Source organism: Mobula birostris, chromosome 12 (assembly GCF_030028105.1).
Source record: "Mobula birostris isolate sMobBir1 chromosome 12, sMobBir1.hap1, whole genome shotgun sequence".
NCBI lineage: Eukaryota > Metazoa > Chordata > Chondrichthyes > Myliobatiformes > Myliobatidae > Mobula > Mobula birostris.
Window position 1 is genome coordinate 109,981,207 of NC_092381.1, and position 21,768 is coordinate 110,002,974.

Consider the following 21,768-nt stretch of genomic DNA (forward strand, 5'->3'; position numbering starts at 1 on the left):
ATCTTTAATATGAGGAGTCAATTTTTAACTCAGATTTCCAACATCTTCATTTTTTTTTCATATCAAGGCACCTGCTTTGGTGTCTGCCAAGGCCAATAAGCCGTATTTGTTCTCTGTGTACATTCCATAGAATTTAGAGGGTTAACGTCCAATTAGTCAGCATAGATTTTAGAAAAACTTTTGAGAAATTTCCACATGAATAATTACTCCATAAGGGCTGTAGGAGCAAAGTGAGGCTATTTGGCCCATCAAGTCTGCTCCGCCATTCCATCATGGCTGATCTATTTCCCCTCACAAACGCATTCTCCTGCCTTTTCCCTGTAAATTTTGAGTATTTAAGTATCTGTCAATCTCAAAGTACATTTATCATCAAACATCACGCAACCTTGAGATTTGTCTCCTCACAGTCAGCCGTGAATCAAAGAAACCCAAAAGAACCCATTAAAAAAAATACTAACACCTAATGCGCAGAGAGAAATAAAACAAATTGTGCAAACTATAAATGCAAGCTAATAGTGTTCTGAACTGAAGACCACAAAGAAAGTCCATCCGCAAACCCTTACTTCAGCGCAGAGCTGAGTAAACGTTGTGGAGCAGCGAGCTGAACCGGCCTGGCCCTCACCTCAGGCCCTGACACCCTGGCCTTTTCAATCTGTCCCGGCCTCTAAATCGTTGGCCAAGTAGTTGCTCTGATACGCTCTGGGGGCTAGACCCCGTCACCTCGATCCGGCCTGTACCCGCCCTCTCCACTCCAAGCATAACCAATGACTTGGCCTCCACTGCCACCAATGGCAATGAATTACAAGACTGATTGAGTGGCAGGAAGCAGAGGGTAATCACTGGTGAGGAAGGCAAATGTAATGTTAGCATTCCTTTCATATAAAAGCAAAGACAACAGACGATAGACCATAGGTGCAGGAGTAGGCCATCAGCCCTTCGAGCCAGCACTGCCATTCACCGTGATCATGGCTGATCATCCACAATCAGTACCCTTTTCCTGCCTTCTCCCCATATCCCTTCACTCCACTATCTTTAAGAGTTCTATCTAACTCTTTCTTGAAAGAATCCAGAAAATTGGCCTCCACCGTCTTCTGAGGCAGAGCATTCCACAGAACCACAATCCTCTGTGTGAAAATTTTTTCCCTCAACTCTGTTCTAAATGGTCTACCCCTTATTCTTACAGTGTGGCCTCTGGTTCTGGACTCCCCCAACATCGGGAACATGTTTCCTGCCTCCAGCGTGTCCAATCCCTTAATAATCTTATTAAGACGTAATGCTGAGGCTTTGTAAGGCAGTGCTGAGGCCTCACTTGGAGGATCATGAGTAGTTTTGGGCTCCTTATTTAAGAAATGATGCGTTGATATTGGAGAGGATTCAGAAGAGGTTCACGAAAATGATTCTGGGATTGAAAGACTTGTCATATGAGTGTTTGGTGGTTCTGAGCCTTTACTCAAAGGAACTTAGAAGAATCGGGGGCTGGGTCTCATTGAAAACTATTGCTATTGAAAGGCCTAGATAGAGTGGATGTGAAGAGGGTGCTTCTTTTGGGGGGACAGTCTAGGACCAGAGGGCACAGTCTCAAAATAGAAGGTTGTCCATTTAGAATGGAGATGAGGAGGAATTTCTTTAGCCAGAGGGTGGCGAATTAGTGGAATTCATTGCCGCAAATGGCTATGGAGGCTAAACCATTGGATATATTTGAAGTAGAGGTTAGTAGGTCCCTGATTAGTCAGGGTGTCAAAGGTTACAGGGAGAAGGCAAGAGAATGGGATTGAGAAGGATAATAAATCAGCCATGATGGAATGATGGAGCAGACTAGATGGGCCAAATGGCCCAATTCTGCTGCTATGTTTTATGATCTTAAGCTCAGAGTCAAATTCACCTTCCATTTCAGTGTCTCACCTCAACATCTTATATTTGCTATTTGGCGCAAACTTTGAATAACTTGCCTGGATGTTTATTTCCAAACTATGTGCATACCATCACAAGGAAATATTTCTAACGTTAACGTTACCCCACATCAGCGGTTCTCACCCAAGGCTCCCTGGCAGATGTCAGCTCTGGTGGTCCCATCAACCACAAACTGAGGCCTGGCACAGATTTCCTGTGGAAAGGAAGATAGGCGCATTCTTTGAAAATGTTGAGACATTTGACAATTGCGCTAGTGGATTCACTTTCAAGGAATTTACAACTCATTTTCTCAGATTTATTTATTATTTATTATTATTTTCTTTTTGTATTTGCACAGATTGTCTCTTCTGCACATTATCAGTCTTCATTTGTAATTTTGCACTGATTCTATTGTATTTCTTTGTTCTACTGTGAATGCCTTCAAGAAAATGAATCTCAGTGTAGAACATGGTGGCATGTACAGTACTGTGCAAAAGTCTTAGGCATACAGTATATATTATAGCCAGGGTGCCGAAGACTTTTGCACAGTACAGCATTTGTCAATGTGGAGCAGAGAGTGAGTTTGTAAATCTGTAGACACACCCAGCCCTGAGACACCAGGCAAGGTCATTTGATTCCAAACAATTGGTTTATTGATCATTACAGAATGTCTCTCCGCGCTTCCCACTCGCTCCCCTCTCCCTTCTCCCTTTCCCAACCATGATTCCCCTCTCCCTGTCCCCTTCCGACTCTAAATCCACAATACAGACCCATATCAGAATCAGGTTTATCATCACTCACATATCATCAAATTTTTTTTTTTTGCGGCAGCTATATAGTGTAATCCATAAAATTGCTACAGTATTGTGCAAAAGTCTTAGGCACCCTAGCTGTATACGGTATATGTGCCATAGACTTCTGCACTGTACTGCATCGCCTTGCACGTTCACATGCCGGTCTAAATGCCTCACACCCCGTCACCGTACCTGCTCCCACCACCATCACTCTGTGCAAGAACTTTCACCTTAAACCTCTGCCCTCCAGTATTTGGCGTTTCCACCATGGGAATGAGGCTCAATCTATCCTGTCTCTGCCACTCTGTGGGTGAGGAGGTTTCCCTTGAATTTTCTGCAGACTAAAGACGACGAGCTGACTGACGTTCTGTCTGACATAGTCTTTGCCCCTCAAATCTCTGGGCTGAGGAAGAATGGCATTGGTAGCTAACCTCCTTATTCAGGGCTCATTTCCACATTATGGGTCATTTTCCCAGCTTCTAAAGGGTTGTTAGAAAACACCACTGTCCTCTAAAGACTGAAAGCAGAATGGGAAACCATTAGTTGGATGCTCAACGGAGCTGGGTCAGAAACCAGAGGCGGGTCTGCACAGGGCAGAGTTTGGGGCTCTGGACGGTGGTTGGGGTAAGAACGTATGATGAGGAGAAGGGAATCAGCAGCGGGGCATGGCAATGAATGACAGAGTAGCAACACTTAGAAGCTGATTGACAGAGAAAGTAATTCGGTTGTCGGACTAATGACATAAGGAATGCATGTTGTAAGGGTCTCCATTGGTCAAGGGGCATTTGTGTCTTGAGAATGGTTATATCTACTGAGGGAGTTGTTCCTCTTTGTTTATCCTGTAATATATCCAGATGGTTATTATGGATTGTCCTATCTGAAATAATGTATCGATTATCATATAATTTGTAAGATTTTGTAAGAACCCCAAGGCATTCTACAAGTATGTGAAGAGCAAGAGGATAAGACGTCAAAAAATAGGACCTATCAAGTGTGACAGTGGGCAAGTGTGTTTGGAACTGGAGGAAATAGCAGAGGTAGTTAATGAATACTTTACTTCAGTATTCACTATGGAAAAGGATCTTGGTGATTGTACTGATGACTTGCAGCAGACTGAAAAGCTTGAGCATGTAGATATTAAGAAAGGGGATGTGCTGGAGCTTTTGGAAAGCATCAAGTTGGATAAGTCGCTGGGACCAGATGAGATGTACCCCAGGCTACTGTGGGAAGCGAGGGAGGAGATTGCTGAGCCTCTGGCGATGATCTTTGCATCATCAATGAGGACAGGAGAGGTTCCGCAGGATTGGAGGGTTGCGGATGTTGTTCCTTTATTCAAGAAAGGGAGTAGAGATAGCCTAGGAAATTATAGACCAGTGAGTCTTACCTCAGTGGTTGGTAAGTTGATGGAGAAGATCCTGAGAGACAGGATTTATGAACATTTGGAGAGGTATAATTTGATCAGGAATAGTCAGCATGGCTTTGCCAAGGGCAGGTCGTGCCTTACGAGCCTGATTGAATTTTTTGAGGATGTGACTAAACACATTGACGAAGGAAGAGCAGTAGATGTAGTGTATATGGATTTCCGCAAGGCATTTGATAAGGTACCCCATGCAAGGCTTATTGAGAAAGTAAAGAGGCATGGGATCCAAGGGGACTTTGCTTTGTGGATCCAGAACTGGCTTGCCCGCAGAAGGCAATCAGTGGTTGTAGATGGGTTATATTCTGCATTGGAGACCGGTGACCAGTGGTGTACCTCAGGGATCTGTTCTGGGACCCTTACTCTTCGTGATTTTTATAAATGATTTCGATGAGGAAGTGGAAGGCTGGGTTAGTAAGTTTGCTGATGGCACAAAGGTTGGAGGTGTTTTGGATAGTGTGGAGGGCTGTCAGATGTTACAGCGGGACATTGATAGGATGCAAAACTGGGCTGAGAAGTGGCAGATGAAGTTCAACCCAGATAAGTGTGAAGTGGTTCATTTTGGTAGGTCAAATATGATGGCAGAATGTAGTATTAATGGTAAGACTCTTGGCAGTGTGGAGGATCAGAGGGATCTTGGGGTCTGAGTCCATAGGACACTCAAAGTACCTGCGCAGGTTGACTCTGTGGTTAACAAGGCGTACAGTGTATTGGCCTTCATCAATCGTGGAATTGAATTTAGGAGCCGAGAGGTAATGTTGCGGCTATATAGGACCCTGGTCAGACCCCACTTGGAGTACTGTGCTCAGTTCTGGTCGCCTCACTATAGGAAGGATGTGGAAGCCATAGGAACGGTACAGAGGAGATATACAAGGATGTTGCCTGGATTGGGGAGCATGCCTTATGAAAATAGGTTGAGTGAACTCGGCCTTTTCTCCTTGGAGCGACAGAGGGTGAGAGGTGACCTGATAGAGGTGTATAAGATGATGAGAGGCATTGATCGTGTGGATAGTCAGAGGTTTTTTCCCAGGGCAGAAATGGTTGCCACAAGAGGACACAGGTTTAAGGTGCTAGGGAGCAGGCACAGAGCAGATGTTAGGGGTAAGTTTTTTACTCAGAGAGTGGTGAGTGTGCGGAATGGGCTGCCGGCAAAGGTGGTGGAGGCGGATACGATAGGGTCTTTTAAGAGACTTTAGATAGGTACATGGAGCTTAGGAAAATAGAGGGTTACAGGTAAGCCTTATAATTTCTAAGGTAGGGATATGTTTGGCACAACTTTGTGGGCCAAAGGGCCAGTATTGTGCTGTAGGTTTTCTGTGTTTCTAATATAACTTTATAAGCCTATCTGATCTCTCCTCAGTCCCAAGTGCTTCAGGGAAAACATTCCAAGTTGTCCAACCTCTCCGTATAACTCATACCCTCTAATCCCATCGGAATCCTTCCTTTCCTTTTAGAAAAGGAAATGTGTGGTCTTTGCACAATCTACCTCTTATTGCCGTAATTGCTCTTATTTATTTATTTTTAAATTTTATTTAGAAATACAGTGTGTTACAGGCCCTTCCGGCCCAACGAGTGGTCTAGCCCAGCAACCCACCTATTTAATCCTAGCCTAATCATAGGTTGGGTGGCAGTGGTGGAATTAAGTCAAATCAAATCAAACTCAAGTTTAATTATCATTCAACCATACATAAATGCAGCCGAACAAAACAGTGTTCCTCTACAGCCAACGTTCAAACATTCTATACCAAAGGAGAAGTAAAGAGTTCCTTCCCTCCACGAGCCTGCGGGGCACCCTTGGCAACACCCCCCACCCTGATCAGGGTCATGTGAAGCCATGGGAGCAGGTGGTTGTACAAGCAGTTGGTGCATATCCACAAGTCCTAGTCATGTGATCACTGATGTCAGGCAGACAATCTCTGAAGAGTATTGGCAATGGCCAACTAATCATCTAAGCAGCACGCCTTTGGACTGTGGGAAGAAACCGTAGCACCTGATTGCTGCCTGTGCCACACACCAGGGAGGGCAAGGACAGTATAATTTGGCAGGTGAATGCAGAGCTGAGGCACTGGCTCAAGGGGCAGGGGTTCAGATTTCCGGATCATTGGGATCTCTTCTGGGAAGGGAAGGTTTACAATTGAAAGCCAGAGGGGGCCAATATCCTTGTGGGCAGGTTTGCTAGAGCTGTTGGGAAGGGTTTAAACTAAATTGGCAGGAGGATGGGAATCTGAGAGATAGAGTTGAGGATGGGGCAGTTGGCATACAACTAGTTGCAGTGTGTAGTGAGACTGGGAGGAGGGACAGGCAGATGATAGAGCAAAATTGCAGTCAGTGGGATAAGTTGCAGTGTAACACGAGGACAAAATCAAAAAGGGTGACAAATACAGGATTGAGGGCGTTATATCCGAATACACACAGTATACAGAATAAGGTAGATGATCTTGTGACACAGTTAGAAGCTGGCACGTATGACCATGTGGTTATCTCTGAATTGTGGCTGAATGAAGATTATAGCTGGGAGCTTAACATCCAAGGATACACATTGTATCATTGCCAGGAAGGTAGGCAGAGAGGTTGGATGGTGCATTCTAACTCCTCTTTCCTAATCACATGTCAAATGAAGTTACGTTGCCTTTTCATGATCTCATACATTATTTCTCTTTTTGTGTTTGCTCTGTTCATGACATCCTCGTTAGATATTTGTTTCGTCCATGATATTCTTTGCATCCTCCTCAAAAACCACATCTCTGCTGCTACAATTCGTTTCTTCATGTTATTAGATATTGTCCAATATTCTGAGCTATATAACATAACTGGATAAACATAACATTTCAGTACTCTGAGGCGGGTTGTCATGCCTAGTTTAGTATTGGTCAGTATACTCTTCATTCTCGTAACGGTGTCTTTTGCCATCCCTATTCTTCTTTTGATGTCCATGTCACACCTGCCATCTGATGTCACCCAGCTTCCTAAGTAGCAAAAGTTTTGTACTTGTTTTATGTCTTCCCCGTTTATTCTCAGCCTGCAGATAGGATTCTCCTTTTTGGATATCACCATACATCCTGTCTTTTTGTAATTGATAGATAGAGCCATTTTTGCACTTTCTTCAACAATTATATCAATTTAAGTTTTATAGTTCTTCCTCCGTACTTGCAATTAACACAGTGTCATCTGCATATCTGAAATTATTGATGTTTTCACTGCCAGCTTTAATTCCCAAGATGTTCCTTATTTTTTGTAATATTGGTTCACTGTACACATTAAATAAATCGGGGAGAAAACAAACCCTTGTCTAACGCTTCTCTTGATTTTCGTAAACTGACTCACTTCTCCATCTATTCTTACAGCGGCAGTTTGTTCCCGGTACAGATTTCTGATTAGGCAGAGGTCTTTCGAATCTAGATCTAGAGTTTTCTGTAATATTTCAAATAACTTAGACCATAAGACCATAAGACAAAGGAGCAGAAGCCAGCCATTCGGCCCATCGAGTCTGTTCCACCATTTTATCATGAGCTGATCCATTCTCCCATTTAGTCCCACTCCCCCGCCTTCTCACCATAACCTTTGATGCCCTGGCTACTCAGATACCTATCAATCTCTGCCTTAAATACACCCAATGACTTGGCCTCCACTGCCGCCTGTGGCAACAAATTCCATAGATTCACCACCCTCTGGCTAAAAAAAATTGTTCTGAATGGGCGCCCTTCATCCTTAATTCATGCCCTCTCATACTAGACTCCCCCATCATGGGAAACAACTTTGCCACATCTAGTCTGTCCATGCCTTTCAACATTCAAAATGTTTCTATGAGGTCCCCCCTCATTCTTCTAAACTCCAAGGAATACAGTCCAAGAGCAGACAAATGTTCCTCATATGTTAACCCTCTCACTCCTGGAATCATTCTAGTGAACCTTCTCTGCACCCTTTCCAACGTCAGCATATCCATTCTTCAATAAGGAGCCCAAAACTGCCCACAGTACTCCAAGTGAGGTCTTACCAGCGCCTTATAGAGCCTCAACATCACATCCCTGCTCCTATACTCTATTCCTCTCGAAATGAATGCCAACATTGCATTCGCCTTCTTCACTACTGACTCAACCTGGAGGTTAACCTTAAGGGTATCCTGTACGAGGACTCCCAAGTTCTGTTGCATCTCAGAACTTTGAATTCTCTCATTTAAATAATAGTCTGCCCATTTATTTCTTCTGCCAAAGTGCATAACCATACACTTTCCAACATTGTACTTCATTTGCCACTTCTGTGCCCATTCATCCAATCTATCCAAGTCTCTCTGCAGACTCTCTGTTTCCTCAGCACAACCGGTCCCTCCACCTATCTTTGTATCGTCAGCAAACTTAGTCACAAAGCCATCTATTCCATAATCCAAATCGTTGATGTACAACGTTAAAAAGAAGCGGCCCCAACACGGACTCCTGTGGAACACCACTGGTAACCAGCAGCCAGCCAGAATAGGGTCCCTTTATACCCACTCTCTGTTTCCTGCCAATCAGCCAACGCTCTATCCATGTATGTAACTTCCCCATATTTCCATGGGCTCTTATCTTGTTAAGTAGCCTCATGTGTGGCACCTTGTCAAAGGCCTTCTGAAAATCCAAATATACAACGTCCACTGCATCTCCCTTGCCTAGCCTACTTGTAATTTCCTCAAAAAATTGAAATAGGTTTGTCAGGCAGGATTTTCCTTTAAGGAAACCATGCTGAGTTCTGCCTATCTTGTCATATGCCTCCAGGTACTCTGTAACCTCATCCTTGACAATCGACTCCAACAACTTCCCAAACACCAATGTCAAGCTAACAGGTCTATAATTTCCTTTTTGCTTCCTTGCCCCCTTCTTAAATAGCAGAATGACATTTGCAATCTTCCAGTCCTCCGGAACCATGCCAGAATCTAGCGACTTTTGAAAGATCATTGCTAATGCCTCTGCAGTCTCCACAGCTACTTCCTTCAGAACACGAGGGTGCATTCCATCTGGTCCGGGAGATTTATCTACCCTTAGACTATTCAGCTTCCTGAGTACTTTCTCTGCCATAATTGTGACTGCACACACTTCTCTTCCCTGACACCCTTGAGTGTCCGGTATACTGCTGATGTCTTCCTCAGTGAAGACTGATGCAAAATACTCGTTCAGTTCCTCCACTATCTCCTTATCTCCCATTACAATTTCTCCAGCATCATTTTCTATCGGTCCTATATCTACCCTCACCTGTCTTTTACTCTTTATATACCTGAAAAAGTTTTAGCATCCTCTTTGATATTATTTGCTAGCTTCCTTTCATAGTTCATCTTTTCCCTCTTAATGACCTTCTTAGTTTCCTTTTGTAAGCTTTTAAAAACTTCCCAATCCTGTCTTCCCACTAATTTTTGCTTCCTTGTATGCCCTCTCCTTTGTTTTAACTTTGGCCTTGACTTCTCTTGTCAGTCACTGTTGCATCCTTTTTCCATTTGAAAATTTCTTCTTTTTTGGAATATACCTCTCTTGCACCTTCCTCACTTCTCGCATAAACTCCAGCCACTGCTGCTCTGCCGTCTTTACTGCCAGTGTCCCTTTCCAGTCAACTTTGGCCAGTTCCTCTCTCATGCCACTGTAATTTCCTTTACTCCACTGAAATACCGACACATCAGATTTCGGCTTCTCTTTTTCAAATTTCACCGTGAACTCAATCATGTTATGATCACTGCCTCCTAAGGGTTCCTTCACCTCAATCTCTCTAATCACCTCTGGTTCATTACACAATACCCAATCCAGTACAGCCGATCCCCTAGTGGGCTCAACAACAAGTTGTTCTAAAAAGCCATCTTGCAGACATTCTACGAATTCTATCTCTTGAGATCCAGTGCCGACCTGATTTTCCCAATCCACTCGCATGTTAAAATCCCCCACAATTATTATAACACTGTCCTTCTGACAAGCCTTTTCTATTTCCTGTTGTAATTTGTAGTCTACATCCCTGCAGCTGTTTGGAGGCCTGTATATAACTGCCATCAGGGTCCTTTTACCCCTGCGATTTCTTAGCTCAACCCATAAAGATTCTGCACCTTCTGATCCTATGTCACCTCTTTCTAAAGATTTAATATCATTTCTTACCAATAAAGGCACGCCTCCCCCTCTGCCTACCTGCCTATCCTTCCGATACACCGTGTATCCTTGGACGTTCAGCTCCCAGAGACATGCATCCTTTAGCCACATCTCAGTGATGGCCACAATATCATACCTGCCAATCTGTAGCTGTATGACAAGATCATCGACCTTATTCCTTATGCTGCGTGCATGTAAGTATAACACCTTAACTTATTGTGCTTCACTTTATCAAATGCTTTTGTGTAGTCGATAAAACAAACAAATCTTTTTGCACTTGAATAGCTCGTTCTGATAGTATCCTTAACATCAATATTGCATTTCTTGCACCTTTGTCTTTCACAAAACCACATTGTTCTTTACCTATTTCAGCTTGTATCTTACCTTTAGCTCTTGTCATCAAAATTCTTATAAGTATCTTGGTGATATGACTCATGAAACTTATGGTCCTATGTAATTCACATTCTATTGCTCCAGCTTTCTTAGGAAGAGTGATAAATACTGATTTTTTCATCTCTCCTGGCATTATTCCAGTCTCATAAACGTCATTGATTCAATCAGTAAGTTTTTCAATTCCACAATCTTCAAGGGCGATAATTTGTTCTATTACTAATTCATCAGGACCTGCTGCCTTTCCTTTCTTCATCTTATTTACTGCACTACAAACTTCAGATTTTAAAATACTTGGACCTTCAATGTTTTTCTTAGATAAGAAGCCCAAAACTGTTCACAATAATCAAGGTGCGGCTTATAAAGCCTCAGCATCCCACCTTTACTCTTGTATTCTAGACCCCTTGAAATGAATGCTAACATTGTATTTGCCTTCCTCACCACCAACTTAACCTGCAAGTTAATCTTTAGGGTGTTCTGCTCAAGGACTCCCAAGTCCCTATGCACCTCAGATTTTTGGATTTTCTCCCCATTTAGAAAACAGTCTGCATGTTTATTTCTACTACCAAAGTACATGACCATGCATTTTCCAACATTGTATTTTATTTGCCACTTTCTTGCCCATTCTCCTGTCCAGGTCCTTCTGCAGCCTTCCTGTTTCCTCAACACTACCTGCCCCTTCACCAATCTTCCTATCATCTGCAAACTTGGCAACAAAGCCATCTATTCCATCATCTAAATTATTGACATACAGCATAAAAAGAAGCCGTCCCAACACCAACCAAACACCGAGGTGGGGATGTGGCACTGTTGATCAGAGATAGTGTCACGGCTACAGAAAAGGAGGAAGTCATGGAGGAATTGCCTGCTGAGTCTCTGTGGGTGGAAGTTAGAAAGAGGAAGGGGTCAATAACTCTTCTGGGTGTTTTTTTAACAGACCACCCAATAGTAACAGGGACATCGGGCAGCAGATAGGGAGACAGATTCTGGAAAGGTGTAATAACAGGGTTGTCATGGTGGGAGATTTTAATTTCCCAAATATTGATTTGCATCTCCCTAAAGCAAGGGGTTTGTTAAGTGTGTTCGGGAAGATTCCTAACACAATATGCAGATAAGCCTATAAGAGGAGAGGCTGTACTTGGTCTGGTATTGGGAAATGAACCTGGTCAGGTGTCAGGTCTCTCAGTGAGAGAGCATTTTGGAGATAGTGATCACAATTCTTTCTCCTTTACCATAGCATTGGAGAGGGATAGGAACAGACAAGTTAGGGAAGTGTTTAAATGGAGTAAGGGGAAATATGAAGCTATCAGGCAGAAACATGGAAGCATAAATTCGGACAGATGTTCTCAGGGTAATGTACAGCAGAAATGTGGCAAATGTTCAGGGGATATTTGCGTGGAGTTCTGCATAGATACATTCCAATGAGATAGGGAAAGAATGGTAGGGTACAGGAACCGTGGTGTACAAAGGCTGTTGAAAATCTAGTCAAGAAGAAAAGAAAAGAAAAGCTTACGAAAAGTTCAAAAAACTAGGTAATGATAGAGATCTAGAAGATCATAAAGCTAGCAGGAAGGAGCTTAAGAATGAAATTAAAAGAGTCAGAAGGAGCCATGAGAAGGACTTGGCGAGCAGGATTAAGGAAAACCCCAAGGCATTCTACAAGTACGTGAAGAGCAAGAGGATAAGACGTGAGAGAATAGGACCAATCAAGTGTGACAGTGGGAAAGTGTGTATGGAACTGGAGGAGATAGCAGAGGTACTTAATGAATACTTTGCTTCAGTATTCACTATGGAAAAGGATCTTGGCGATTGCAAGGATGATTTACAGACAATTGAAAAGCTTGAGCATATAGATATTAAGAAAGAGGATGTGCTGGAGCTTTTGAAAAGCACCAAATTGGATAAGTCACTGGGACCGGACAAGATGTATCCCAGGCTACTGTGGGAGGCGAGGGAGGAGATTGCTGAGCCTCTGGCGATGATCTTTGCATCATCAATGAGGACAGGAGAGGTTCTGCAGGATTGGAGGGCTTCAGGTGTTCTTCCCTTATTCAAGAAAGGGAGTAGAGATAGCCCAGGAAATTATAGACCAATGAGTCTTACTTCAGTGGTTGGTAAGTTGATGGAAAAGATCCTGAGAGGCAGGATTTATGAACATTTGGAGAGGCATAATATGATTAGGAATAATCAGCATGGCTTTGTCAAAGGCAGGTCGTGCCTTACAAGCCTGATAGAATTTTTTGAGGATGTGACTAAACACATTGATGAAGGTAGAGCAGTAGATGTAGTGTATATGGATTTCAGCAAGGCATTTGATAAGGTACCCCAAGCAAGGCTTATTGAGAAAGTAAGGAGGCATGGGATCCAAGGGGTCCTTGCTTTGAGGATCCAGAACTGGCTTGCTCACAGAAGGCAAAGTGTAGTTGTAGAGGGGTCATATTCTGCATGGAGGTCGGTGACCAGTGGTGTGCCTCAGTGATCTTCTCTAGGACCCCTACTCTTTGTGATTTCTATAAATGACCTGGATGAGGAAGTGGAGGGATAGGTTAGTAAATTTGCTGATGACACAGAGGTTGGAGGTGTGGATAGTGTGGAGGGCTGTCAGATTACAGCGGGACATTGATAGGATGCAAAACTGAGCTGAGAAATGGCAGATGGAGTTCAACACAGATAAGTGTGAGGTGGTTCATTTTGGTAGGTCAAATATGATGGCAGTACATAGTATTAATGGTAAGACTCTTGGCAGTGTGGAGGATCAGAGGGATCGTGGGGTCCGAGTCCATAGGCCACTCAAAGCTGCTGCACTCGTTGAATCTGTGGTTAAGAAGGCATACGGTGCATTGGCCTTCATCAATGGGATTGAGTTTAAGCATCAAGAGGTAATGTTACAGCTGTATAGGACCCTGGTCAGGACCCACTGGGAGTACTGTGTTCAGTTCTGGTCACCTCACTACAGGAAGGATGTTGAAACCATAGAAAGGGTGCAGAGGAGATTTACAAGGATGTTGCCTGGATTGGGGAGCATGCCTTATGAGAATAGGCAGAGGATGAGAGGTGACCTGACCGAGGTGTATAAGATGATGAGAGGCACTGATTGTGTGGATAGTCAGAGGCTTTTTCCCAGGGCTGAAATGGCTAACACGAGAGGGCACAGTTTTAAGGTGCTTGGAAGCAGGTACAGAGGAGATATTAGGGGTAAGTTTTTTTTAAAAACGCAGAGAGTGGTGAGTGCATGGAATGGACTGCCAGCGATGGTGGTGGAGGCGGATACAATAGGGTCTTTTAAGAGGCTCCTGGATAGGTACATGGAGCTTAGAAAAATAGAGGACTATGGGTATCCTTAGGTAATTTTTAAGTAAGTAAATGTTCGGCACCGCATTGTGGGCTGAAGGGCCTGTATTATGCTGTAGGTTTTCTGTTTCTATGTTTCACTGCAGAACACCACTAGTCACTGGTAGCCAACCAGAAAAGGATCCCTTTTTGCCCCACTCACTGCCTCCTACGAATCAGCCAATGCTCTAACCATGCCAGTAACTTCCCTGTAATACCATGGGCTCTTAAGCAGCCTCCTTGTCAAAAGCCTTCTGAAAATCCAAATATATAACATCCACTGCATACCCTTTATCTATTCTACTTGTAATCTCCTCAAAGAATTCCAACAAGGGGCAGAAGAAAGGAATTGATAGACCAGTCAGCTCATGACAGTGGCTGGGAAGATGTTGGAGTTCATTGTGAAGGATGAGGTCTCAGGATACTTGGAAGCACATGATAAAATAGCCAAAGTCAGCATGGTTTCCTTAACCGAAAACCTTGCCTGAAAAATCTGTTGGAATCCTTTAAGAAAATAACAAGCAGGATAGACAAAGGAGAATTAGTTGATGTTGTGTACTTGGACTTTCAGAAGGCCTCTGACAAGGTGCCACACATGAGGCTGCTGAACGAGCTAAGAGCCCAGTGCACCACAAGAAAGATTCTAGCATGGATAGGGCAGTAGCTGTTTTCAGGGAGCAAAGAGGGGGAATAAAAGAAGCCTTCTCTGATTGGTGCTGGTGACTAGTGGTGTTCCACTGGGGTTAGGACTGCTTCTTTTTACTTTATATATCAATGATTTTGATGATGGAATTGATGGATTTGTGACCAAGTTTTCAGATGATATGAAGATAGGTGGAGGGGCAGGTAGTGTTGAGGAAGCAGGGAGGCTGCAAGGAAGTGGCAGGTGGATAACAGTGACGGGAAATGTATGCCAATGCACTTTGGTGGGAGGAAGCAAAGCACAGACTATTTTCTAAATGGGCAGAAAACTCAAAATCGGAGGTGCAAAGGGACTTGGAAGCCCTTGTGTAGGATTCCCTAAAGGTTAACTTGGAGGTTGAGTTGATGGTGAGAAAGGCGAATGCATTCATTTCAGGGAGGACTAGAATACAAAAGCAAGGACTTAATGATGAGTCCTCACTTGGAGTACTATGAGCAGTTTTAGGCTCCTTATCTGAGAAAGGATGGTGCTGACATTGGAGAGGGTCCAGAGGATGTTCATGAGAATGATTTTGGGAAAGGAGGCAGGGGAATGGGATTGAGAGGGATAATAAATCAGCCATGCTGGAATGGCGGATCAGACTCAATTTACCAAATGGCCCATTTCTGCTCCTATCTCTCATGGTCTGATGGTTAATATCTCACACAGGCACAACAAGTGAAACAGAGTGAAGTCAGGGAACACTGACTTGGCAGCAGCTTGGAGCGGTCTTCACTCAGCAGATGGTAATTAATGCTGGAACATTCGGTAATTCTAAATCTGATGAACAAGTGTATCAGAGGACATGAAACACATCACAGAACAGCTAAGGTTCCAGAGGTTCAACAGCTTCCTTTCTCTTCCCAAACTGCTAAAAGCTGGCAGTTATACCTTGGTTCATTAGGTTGTCATGGCCAGGGATGGTCATTGGGATAAGTTCCCCATTGATGGTCACTGCAACAAGCTCCTACTACCTATTAAATGTTCCCAATGGCATGTTTCAAATAGCTTCTGACAACCAAGTCCAGCTCCTGGCCTTCACATGTGGTTCAGCTACTAGGCCCAGTGGAACCATTTTTACTGACAGAAGAAGGGGCAAAGGTAGGTTACTGGCACCCTAAAACTAGTTGCTTCGGGTAAATGGGGCTTGTCGGCCATGGTTGGCAGCTCATCTAGGAGAAGGAAAACTGTGATCTCAAACTTCTGCTGTCAGACCCAACATCTTGCCTTCTCCCCACATCCCTTCGTGCCTGACCAATCAAGAATCTATCAGTCTCTGCCTTAAATATAAATACCAAGTCTGTATGTATGCTCATGACAAAGATTCCACGGATTCACCGTTCTCTGGTTAAAGAAATTCCTCCTCATCTCTGTCCTAAAAGGACACTCCTCTATTCTGAGGCAGTGCCTTCAGGCCCTAGACTCCCCCCACCAGAGGAACATCCTCTCCACATCCACTTCATCAAAGCCGTTCACCATTCAATAAGTTTCAATGAGGTCATCCCTCATTCTTCTGAATTCCAATGAATACAGGTCCAGTGCTATCTGACATTCCTCGTATGACAAGCCATTCAAACCTGGAATCATTTTTGTAAACCTCCTTTGAACCCTCTCCAGTTTCAGCACATCCCTTCTAAGATAAGGGGCTCAAAACTGCTTTCAATAGTCCAAGTGAGGCTTCACCAGTGCTTTATAGAGTCTCAACATTACATCTTTGCTTTTATATTCTCGTCCTCTTGAAATTATTACTAACATCGCATTTGCCTTCCTCACAACAGACTCAACCTGCAAATTAACGTTAGGGAATCCTCCACAAGCACTCTCAAGTCCCTTTGTGCCTCGGATTTTGTATTTTCTCTCCATGTAGAAAATAGTCAACCTGTTCATTTCTTCTACCAAAGTGCATGGCCATACACTTCCCAACACTGCTTTCCATCTGACATTTCTTTGCCATTCTCCTAATCTTTCCAAGTCCTTCTGTAGCATCTCTTCTTCCTCAAAACTACCTGCCCCTCCACCTATCTTTGTATCGTCCACAAACTTTGTAACAAAGCCAGCAATTCCATTATCCAAATCATTAATATATAATGTAAAAAGGATCAGTCCCAACATGGACCTCTGTGGAACATCATTAGTCACCGGTATCCAACCAGAAAAGGCTCCCTTTATTCCCACTCTACCTCCTGCCAGTCAGTCACTGCTTTATCCATGCTAGAATCTTCCCTGTAAGATCATGGCCTCGTAGATTGTTAAGCAGTTTCATGTGTGGCACCTTGTCAAAGGCCTTCAGAAAATCCAGACACACAACATCAACTGATTCTTCTGTCTATCCCGCTTGTTATTTCTTCAAAGAATTCCAACAGATTTGTCAGACAAGATTTTCCCTTGAGGAAACCATGCTGACTAAGGCCTATTTTAGCATGCGCCTCCAAGTACCCCGGAACCACATCCTTAACAATCAACTCCAACATCTTCCCAACCACTGAGGTCAGACTAACTGGCCGATAATTTCTCTGTCTTCTTGAAGAGTGGAGGAACATTTGCAGTTTCCCAGTCTTCCAGAATCTAGTGATTCTTGAAGGATCATCACTAATTCCTCCACAATCTTCAGCCACCTTTTTCAGAACATTGGGGTGTACACCATCTGGTCCAGGTGACTCATCTGCCTTCAGACCTTTCTGTTTGCCAAGAACCTTCTCTCTAGTTACGGTAACTTCACAAACATCATGCCCTCTGACACTTGAAACTTCCACCATACTCCTAGTGTCTTCCAACAGTGAAGACTGATGCAAAATACTTATTCAGTTTGTCTGCCGTTTCCTTGTCCCCCATTAGCATCTCTCTACCATCAGTTTCCAGTGGTCCAATATCCACTCTCGCCTCCTCATTACACTTTATGTATCTGAAGAAACTTTTGGACTCTTCTTTAATATTATTGGTTAGCTTTATTTTCGTATTCCATCTTTACCTTCTTAATGACTTTTTTTTAGTTGCCTTCTGTTGGCATTTGAAAACTTCCCAATCCTCTAAACTCCCACTAATTTTTGCTTATTTAATGCCCTCTCTTTGGCTTTTATGTTGGCTTTGACTTCTCTTGTTAACTATAGTTGTGTGATCTTTCCTTTAGAATACTTCTTCCTCTTTGGGATGTATACATCCTGTGCCTTCCGAATTGTTTCCAGAAATTCCAGCCATTGCTGCTCTGCTGTCATCCCTGCCAGTGTTCTTTTCCAATCACTTCTGGCCAACACCTCTCTCATGCCTCTATAATTCTCTTTACTCCACTGTAATAGTAGCATATCTGACTTTAGCTGCTCCTTCTCAAAATTCAGGGTAAATTTAATCATAATATGATTGCTCCCCCCAACCCCCAAGGGTTCTTTTACCTTAAGCTCTCTTATCAATTCCAGATTCTTGCATAACACCTGATCCAGAATAGCAGATCCCCTGGTGGACTGGACCACAAGCTGCTCTAAAAAGCCATCTTGTAGGCATTCTAGAAATTCCCCCTCCTGGAATCCAGCGCCAGCCTGATTCTCCCAATCTACCTGCATATTGAAATCCCCCATGACCTTTTGGCATGCATTTTCTATCTGCTATTGTAATTTGTAGACCACATCCTCACTACTATTTGGGGATCTGTATACTAAGTTCCATCAGGGTCTTTTTACTCTTGCAGTTCCTTAGTTCCGTCCACAATTATTCAACACCTTCCAACCATATGTCACCTCTTTCTAATGATTTGATTCCATTTTTTAACCAACAGAGCAACACCACCCCTTCTGCCTTCCTGTCTGTCCTTTCAATACAATTCTTCGACATTAAGCTCCGGACTATAATCTTTCAGCCATGATTCAGTGATGCCTACAATATCATACATGCCGATCTGTAACTATGCTACAAGTTCATCTACCTTATTCCGCATACTGCGTGCATTCAAATATAACATCTGCAGTCCTGATTTTGTCCACCTTTTACACTGCAACTCATCCTGTTGAATGCAATTTTGCCCTGCTATCAGCCTCTCCTTGCTAGGAGTCGCACTACACATTGGCTCTGTTTGTAACCCAACTACCTCATCTCAGCACTATCATTCCTGTTCCCTTTCCCCAGCCGAATTAGTTTAAACGCACCCAGACAACCCAGGCCAACCTGCCTGCAAGGATATTGGACCCCCTCAGGTTCAGGTGTTACCCGTTCCTTTTGTACAGGTCATACCTTCCCCAGAAGAGATCCTAATGACCCATAAATCTGAACCCCTGCTCCCTTGCACCAGTCCCTCAGCCACGCAGTCACCTGCCAAATCACCCTCACTGGCATGTGGCACAGGCAGCAATCCTGAGATTGCTACCCTGCAGGTCCTGTCTCTCAGCTTTCTACCTAGCTCCCTAAAATCTTCCTTCAGGACCTCCTCACCTTGTCTAGCTTTGGGTTTATCAGATGCTGGAGAGGGGGCGCCTGCTGCTTGGGCTTGGGCCACTGCTTGCTTTCCATATCGTACTGCCCAGGCTTGTGTGTCCAGACAGCTAGATGCAACATTCATGGTTGACCCAGAACAACGGAGGCTTCACCTTGTTCCTTTCAATTAAATATGTACTAAAAGCAAGTGCAAGATTATTTTTAATTTTAAAACATTATTTGGAAATACAGCTTGTAACAGGTCCCTTCGGGCCTTTGAGCTGTGCCAACCGGCAGCCCCCAACTTAATCCTAGCCTAGTTATATTATAATTAACCTACTAACCCGTACATCTTTGGACTGTCGGAGGAAACCCGGAGCATCCAGAGGAAACTCACGGGGAGAACGTACAAATGGTAGCCAGGTCACCTGTACTGTAAAGCAAACAACAGGAATTCTGCAGATGCTGGAAATTCAAGCAACACACATCAAAGTTGCTGGTGAACGCAGCAGGCCAGGCAGCATCTCTAGGAAGAGGTGCAGTCGACGTCCTGACGAAGGGTCTCGGCCTGAAACGTCGACTGCACCTCTTCCTAGAGATGCTGCCTGGCCTGCTGCGTTCACCAGCAACTTTGATGTGTGTTGCTTGTACTGTAAAGCGTCGTGCTAATCACTACACCACCGTACCACTCCAATTTATACACTAATCAGATCTCCCCTCACTTCCCAATGCAACAAAGAAAACATTAGAGCAGTCTGAAATGCCCCGAATGTATCTACCTGTACAGTGCGTTCAAAGTGCCCACCCTCACTGTGTAAAAAAAAACTTATCTCTGACATCTCCCCCATACTTTCTTCCCAATCACATTAAAATTATGCCCTCGAAGATATCCCTCCTTCCGTTCATGGACAAGCCCCCACCAGCCTGTCCCAGTCTTTACCTGAGGTCGTTTCCAGCTGGATACAGCGACGTTGAAGCGAGAAGCTCCTCCCGGGCCGTGCAGGGACGAGTTGTCGGCGGGGAAGTGCGGGTCCTCGAACAGCCCGGCGCCGGGACGAGGCTGGGGAAGTTTAGGGACTGCAGGGTTGTGGTGAAAATCGGCGTTCCTCAACAGCACCGAGCTGTTGTCGTAGAAGCCCGGTCTCCGATCGCCACCACTCCAGGGCAACGGGTACATGGTGTAAAAAAAACCCGCTGCCTTCTTTATACAGGAACAGGGAAGTGAGCGGCTCCAGCAACAGAGGTCCAACGTCATGGAGCGGGTGGGGCAACCTGTCCAAGGCACCCAGTCCCAAACCAGAACGAGCAAACATTGCCGGCTTGAAGCCTCGCCGATATTTACAACCCGCCAGAAATTTAGATCGGAGAATGCAAAGATGCTGGTCAATCGGCCCATCGCCCCTGTGTTACCCCTTTATAGAAAATATCTTGTTGCTCCCAGTCTCTGCTCATGTTATTACTTCTTTTACAACTGTGTACTCATTTTTTAAAAAAAAAGTTACAACAGAAATTGTTTAAAAAGTCAACAAATTCCAATAATTCTCCAAGTGGACGGTGGGGCGCAGGGCCGGATTAACCAAGTAGCATATGCTACGGGCCCCGCCCACACTAGGTGATTGGAAGCTGCAGTCTGGTGAAATCGGTATTCTCACGACTGTTAGAGTGAGTTTTGGGTAGACGATTCATTTACACTTAAATAAATGACTTCGGCCATCAGTCGTCTGTCCTTTGACAAAGTACTGTGGATTGAGTTCATAACAATGTATTTCCTAAAAGCTGTGAACCCAGTTTCATTTGTAACAATGCATCTCTGGCACCTCTGAGACAAGAATGCTAAGTTTACAGGTAGTTGTGAAGACACCATATCTATGCTTTTTGAATATGAATTGTCCTCTATGTTAGCACGTAACATACCAAATAATGTATTATGGATTTTAACTTGCATTCCTAAAGGCCATGAACTCCAGTTTAGGCATACTGGCGCCAGTAGAATGAATCTAATCAAAAGATGTGAAAACTTCAAAGAGCTGTCTCTACTTGTAACTATGAACTGTCCTTTGTGTTCAGCAAATAAATATCGAGCCTCAATCACAAGGTGGTTAGACCTGTTCTGCCGGGGTCTCTGCCTGCTGTAACCTTGTTTTATCAAATAAAGAAACTGCCGGTAATGCAACGCTCTGCGATTTCATCCACGCCACAACAACAATGATCTGGCAACGCTGTTGTTTTCATGTCGGGGGAGCTGTATGCTGCATGGTACAGTATGTGTGTGCAGGCGTGTGTTGGCTCCTTGCTGTGTCGTGGTATAAATGCTCATGCAAACCAAGGAAGGGGACATAAATCATACCTATCTAAAACAGCATGTGAGGAATTCATCAATCTGATTGGATCCAGCATACTGGATCACATTATCGGTGAAGTGAAGAAATACGAGTATTATTCTGTTTCATTGGATTCTACTCCAGATATATTTAATGTGGACCAGGTGACTTTGACTGTGCACCATGTTTTGCCGTCTGGACCAGTTGAAAGATTTGTGAAGTTTTTGGATATGTAAGGTCATAGTGCTGAACAGCTCACTCAAAGTTTACTTGACTTTTTAAAAGGAAAATGACATTGATATAAAAGACTGCCATGGTTGGTCAAAGTTATAACAATGCCAGCAACACGAGTGGCAAGTATAGTGGTTTATAAACAGGAATTAAAGAGCTGAATGAGTTTGTGGATTACATTCCATGTTTTGCACATTCACTAAATTTGGTTGGAAAATGT

General features: G+C 43.8%; 1 protein-coding gene across 4 annotated transcripts in view; it reads right to left on the reverse strand.

Moving 5' to 3' along the window:
* LOC140206179 (calpain-9-like) overlaps window positions 1–20,595 on the reverse strand; it is a 98,444-nt gene extending 77,849 nt beyond the window's left edge. For all 4 annotated transcript variants that reach the window (XR_011888088.1, XM_072274458.1, XM_072274456.1 and 1 more), the window contains exons 1-2: window positions 19,937–20,595; window positions 2,035–2,104 (exon numbers count right to left, since the gene is read on the reverse strand). Coding sequence is in view for 3 of the 4 variants with exons in the window: in XM_072274458.1 (XP_072130559.1) it covers window positions 2,035–2,104; window positions 19,937–20,392 (526 nt within the window). In the remaining variant the exon portion in view is untranslated. The remainder of the gene's footprint in view (window positions 1–2,034; window positions 2,105–19,936) is intronic.
* Between the last annotated feature and the right edge of the window lie 1,173 nt (window positions 20,596–21,768).